Below are 6,000 nucleotides of genomic sequence, written 5' to 3'. Positions count from 1 at the left end.
GACAATTTCACCTACCCATTTGAATTTCTCTCACTCAATCAATTCCCAAAGAAACCATCATGTACACTTTTTTTTAAGCTTTCAACATAAAAAAAAAATAACCATTTATACAAGCCAGCAAAAACTGCACACTATCCAGAAACCCACGCAACTAACCTGAGGTTTTTCAGCTGCTGCAGACAAACAGCAGCCACACTGGCCTGGCCGTCAGTGAGCGTGATCTTCCAAAGGCGGGGGGCTGTCTGTGATTCCTCGTTGTCCTTTGGCGCGGACAGGTTGCGCAACTTCAATACCTGCAGGACCGCTGGGCCCTCAATCTAAAGAAAGAAAAATCATCAATAAATAAATGAGTTATTATGAGTTGCCTGATGGTTTGGTGACATGATCAGTATATCTGGTGTTCAGCATCTTGTGGTAAACAGTCTAACACCTCATTTCAGTGGCTGGGATTCTGCTTTTCAAACCAACTGTGAGGGGTGATGTCTCACATGCAATTTGTAAATAGCAAGATACAATATATACCATTGCACACAGGAGCCTTTGTTTCATATCTACTGATGCTGTTGTCTTTCCATACAGGTTTCAATCTGGACAGTGTGCTGATACTGACTTTGCTGCCCTTGAGAGGATTTCCCGTTTATATCTCTCCTTGCAAATGACTGATCTCATATAAGTGAACTGTTGAAAGGTTTCTAGCTTCAGTCCATGGACTGTTATATCAACAGTGATGTCGATTTGTGGAGAAAGGCTCGTGATGCACATGTCTTTAGACGCTGAGGTGAATATGTGTTCACGAGTTGTTGTGAAGTGCACGGAAATTCTTGCCACTCCCCTCTTTGCGCACAGCTGAACTGGTCACAGGAGTGACCTGATAAAAATAATTAGACCTTGGGGTCTAAGAGTGTCTAGGACAGACTGTTGCCATTCTGAGGGAGAATGCCAGTTGTAGTCTTGTTGGACAATGGAGCTTCAAGAACGTTGATTTGAAGTACTGGTGAGTCAGTAATTTCAAGTTTGGTAATGAGAAATTTGATGACATCATTTCTTATAAATTTTGTAAATTTCATTGTTTTTAATTTATGTTTCCGAACATTGGTTCAGTAAAAGGAGAATGGCAATGCAAGTCATGTGAGTACTATTTTTATTAATTGATCGATTTAATTAAAGTTAGGTTCTGAGATGTTTCAGGATCCTCAGCGCCTGTTACTTAACGAAATATCGCCCACCAAAAGATGTTTGGAAATGCCAATGAAAGAACACAGTCATGAAAAGAAAGAAATTGAATACTGTTATAATTTAAAACTGACGTGGAGATGTTGTAAAGGATAATAATTACCACTGGTTGTGTGCCTCTCGACTGGACTTTTCATGTAATTTATCCCTGAAGGGAAACTGTGGATATGATTGTTTATTTTCTTTGATTTATTAATAATCAGAAAGGAGTGTCTTTACATTGTCATGTTGTTTATCCCTGGGTAAGAGTGAAGTCAGAATGTGTATGTAATGTGCGAGTCTATCTGTCGTGTGAGCTTGAGTTGAGTGAATGCAGCAGTGAGACACACATGACAAATCATACTTACATACTCCCCATTGATTCTCCCAGAGCCCACATCAATTGACAGCCATTTCCTGCCAATGGCCCTCAAGTCCAACTGAAAGTGAAACAGAAAGACAGCAAAATGCAACACCAAAGTTCCAAAGAGAACACACACACACACACACACACACACACACACACACACACACTCGTGTGTGTGCACACCCACACACACATGCACACACACACATGCACATGCACTCACACACACACACACACACACATACATGAAGCACCTTGACCCTCGCAAGCCCCCCAGACACATTTCAAGTACTCCAATATGCTCAGTAATTATTTATATACAGTTTATTATTTTATACCATCATTAAGAGTATTTAAAAAACCTTTCAAATCTTGCAATGTGTATGGTTTACTTTTCGTTCAGTCACCCAGAACAACTCGCTGGGCTGTTTGCCGCATTTGACTTTTTGAGCAAAACTGTATGTGTGGCTTTGTAACTCTGTGTGTGTGTGTGTGTGCACGCATGTGCGCGCGCGCACATATGTCTGTGCAGTCTTTTGTGTTTTCTTTTTTCTTTTTCTTTTTGTTTTTTCATGCTGTCTTGACACTGAAACTGAAACTGCAGCCTCAGCATCTTAGAAAATGGCAACAGAAGTTCTGATAACTTTTATCTTAACAGTCTCCATTCTGCAGTGTTCACATTTTAGCTGCAAAACATGCAAAAGTTCTGCTTTCTAGTAATTCTACTATGAATATACAATGAGTGACAGTTAAGATCGTTGGGTACATAAATATGCAAGTTTTTTCTGCACTCTGCCAGCCAACAGTCATACCTAACTCTGTAACTGTCATCAGAGTTCTGTTTCTATTTTTCTGGCTGTTTATTTCTTCTCTATATTTGAGGAAAAAATATCTGTTTGTGGAGACTATGCAGATGTGTGAAGATGACAGAATTCTTGAAATTATTGTTACACCCTACGGCGAATTTTTACAAAACTGAAATAAATCAAATACACTTTTCAAAGTAATATCTTGTAACTTAGAGATTTAGATATGAAATTTAGATGAAACTCATTTTACTGGCTCAATGTTTCATTCTTTGGCATGATGGTTATGGAACACACGGTTATTTCCCTTGAACAGGGAGTCGCTGTCAAAGACTTTCCTACACCCTGTCAAGTAATCCCCCTGTCACATAGTCAGAATGGGAGACAAGCTGCATATATACTTCAATAACCTGTTTGAAATCATTTTATCAGTGCTTGTTAAAAAAGAAAAGAAAAAAAAGGGGGATGCATCTTAGTCATAAATATTGAATGCTGTGTACAACTTGGCTAAAAAAAATTAAAAAAATTGTCTAGATGCTGATTTCTTTAAAAATGTTTTGGTCATTTTCAAGAGCTATCAGTCCAGCATTTCAATTCTAACACTCAGATGAATCCCTGAAACTGTCTCCAAAATATCACTTTGCCAGAAAACACAAAAAGCAAGCAATTGGTCTATTCATTATTTTAGTCTTAAGTGTAAGTGGCTTTTCTGTTTCAGTAGTTGAGTAAAATTATATGCCTATGAACTGCATGTTTAACTTCAACTTGTTAAAAGACTAAAAACTAGAAAAAGAGGCATGGTCATACTCACATTTAATGCTTTCTTGATGATCAAGTCTGCTGTCATCCGTTTGTCTCCCTCCTCCATAACACATTGTTCTTGTCCTTCGGGTGTCAGATGCCTAACACACACACACACACACACACACACACACCAAGTGCTAGATTTTGAATACAACTTGTTCACAAGATAGTTCTCTACGTGACATTATTTGCCAAATAAAATACGGATTAGGTTCATTACGATACAGACTCACTGGGCTTCTATTAAAATATGATGCGGTGTTACATACAGGGATCAATCCCATACACGAACAACATACCATCCTTTCTTGTTCAGATCTTCCTCCATGCTTGTACAGTGTCGTCGTAAAGCAACCCAACAACTCACATGGCGGTGGCAGTGTGTGTCTTTTTAGCGCAATCTTTCACATAAATGAAGAGTTGAAAATTCGGAATTGTGAGCATGTTATGAACACGAAAATAATGAAATAATTCACCCACTGGCAGCGCGCGCGCGCGCACACACACACACACACACACACACACACACACACACACACATACACACACGCGCGCGCGCGCACACACACATACACACACACCACAGGCTCAACACATTTTTTTTCATTGATTGTTTCTTCTCTCACTCTCTCTCTCCAATATTTTTTTCTCTCTGTTTTTCTTTTTTTTTTCCCTCCTTTTTTTCTGATTGATGGCTGATATATATTTTTTTTTAAAATTTTTAAAAAAGCAATTGTTGCTTATTCAATTTACCATCATGAAATAAAAATGTGACTTGACTTCACACACACACACACACACACACACACACACACACACACACACACACACACACACACACACACACACACACACACACACACACACACACACACGTACAGTGCTTCACCAGTAATATCAGTTAAACATACATGTGTGTGGAATGAAATCTCAGTTATGATCAGTGCTCATTCGTAGGAAACGAGAAGAGTGCAGGCCCCATGGCTGGGTTAAGATTATCTTTAGGCCTCCACCAGGAGTCATGGTGTGGGTTAGTGGTGCTGGTCTTTTTCTCCGACTCAAGTACTGCAGCTCGCGGTGAAAACGGCTGAGAACGAAGTGTATGTTTTCTCTCGCAAATGCTTGTAAGCGGGAAAAAAAAAAATATATATATATATATATATATATATATATATATATATATATATATATATATATATATATATATATATATATATATATATATGTCCACCACTTGTATCAGATATAAGTTAGGTCAAGTTTTATTAGCTAGGCAGCCTATTTGCGACCAAGTCTGCCAGGGAAAGAAATGAAAGAAACCTAAAAGGTCACATTGATAATGTAATATAGATGTATGTTGGCCGCTAGCTGTAATGCTGCCATGGGGCTCTATTTTGTACTTTGTAGATACGGGTTATACCCGTGCATACATCAAATCACGACCGGTCGGTCGGTCCCGAGTGATATTACATAAAGTAATACGTGTCAATTAAGGACACACACACACACACACACACACACACACACACACACACACACACACACACAGGCTCTCTCTCTCTCTCTCTCTCTCTCTCTCTAAAACAAAAACAAAAACAAAAAAACAAAAACAAAAACAAACAAACAAAACACACACACACACACACACACACACACACACACACACAAACCGATATATATATATATATATATATATATATATATATATATATATATATATATATATATATATATATATATATATATATATATATATATATATATACAGACAGAGAGAGAGATTATTTCATTTTGTCTCTACACCATGTCAGCCAGCTAGATCTACTCAGTGCTACAAATAGCTTTGTATAATCCTTTTCCCCCCATTCTTATATTTTGTGCTTGGACCGACGTTGTCTACCTTCGCGTCTGTTTGTTCTCTATCTGTTTGATGCACGTTTTTTGCTTCTTCCACATAAATCAACAGTGACATTTTTTCACTGACTTTTTTTTCTCGTGGTTTTGTTCACAGTTTACAGTCACCTCTTCCAGTCGGCTAAACTTCATAAGATTAATGTACACGATGCGAGATCAGTGATGGTACGTTAACCATACCATATACAGTGGCTAGGGTGGGGACTGAAGCGTTGAATAATGCCATGCACTCAGTGGCCTCTCCTAATGATAATGGTCGTCATACATCAGTACATTTTGTGTCTCAGTGAAAGAATTTGACATAATTATTTGTAGAGCTCTTGCACGACTTGATAAAAGCAAAATAATTATTATGTGAAATTCATTTTTCCGTTATCGGGGAGATTTATAACGACTCGATAAAAAGTGAAAGTCTTATTTTCTCAGAAAACGTCTAATGCTAGTCCCAGTATAGGCAGTGGTGGTCGAATTCCTGAACAGGTGTGTTTGTCTCATGACTCGAATAATCGATTCATGATCAAACTTGCCAGGAGTGATTCAGGCCGCCGTTGAAAACAGAATCCGTGTCAACAGCAGATAACATTACCGGATGTTGCTGTATGATATCGACTTGTATGGCAATGTGTACTGTGACACTTGTGAAAACTTATAATATTGTGGCATTAAATGCTGGTAGTGATAACATGACAGTGGATCAGCTTGTCCCGAGTCAGTTTGAATGCTGAAATAATGAACAGACATGTAACAAAGTGGAAATAATTACATTTGTAGAACAGTATGAACTGTTTGTAAAACCCAGATTAAAAAAAAAAATGTAAACATACTGCTTTTCGACAGAACTTTGATCATGGGTGGTTTGGTTGAGGTGGTACCCCGGGAAGGTACTTTAGTGCGGAC

The 6,000-nt window shown here is 38.2% G+C and overlaps 1 protein-coding gene across 1 annotated transcript in view; it reads right to left on the bottom strand.

Moving 5' to 3' along the window:
• Window positions 1–3,561, bottom strand: part of LOC143299148 (tudor domain-containing protein 3-like) — a 22,069-nt gene extending 18,508 nt beyond the window's left edge. Inside the window, exons 1-4 of the mRNA XM_076612277.1 lie at window positions 3,489–3,561; window positions 3,197–3,287; window positions 1,581–1,652; window positions 157–317 (exon numbers count right to left, since the gene is read on the bottom strand). Coding sequence (XP_076468392.1) covers window positions 157–317; window positions 1,581–1,652; window positions 3,197–3,287; window positions 3,489–3,517 — 353 coding nt within the window. The 5' untranslated portion in view covers window positions 3,518–3,561. The remainder of the gene's footprint in view (window positions 1–156; window positions 318–1,580; window positions 1,653–3,196; window positions 3,288–3,488) is intronic.
• Between the last annotated feature and the right edge of the window lie 2,439 nt (window positions 3,562–6,000).

The sequence above is a fragment of the Babylonia areolata genome, chromosome 24 (assembly GCF_041734735.1).
Source record: "Babylonia areolata isolate BAREFJ2019XMU chromosome 24, ASM4173473v1, whole genome shotgun sequence".
NCBI classification, from domain to species: Eukaryota; Metazoa; Mollusca; class Gastropoda; order Neogastropoda; family Buccinidae; genus Babylonia; species Babylonia areolata.
This window is presented reverse-complemented; position numbering and strand designations above follow the sequence as displayed.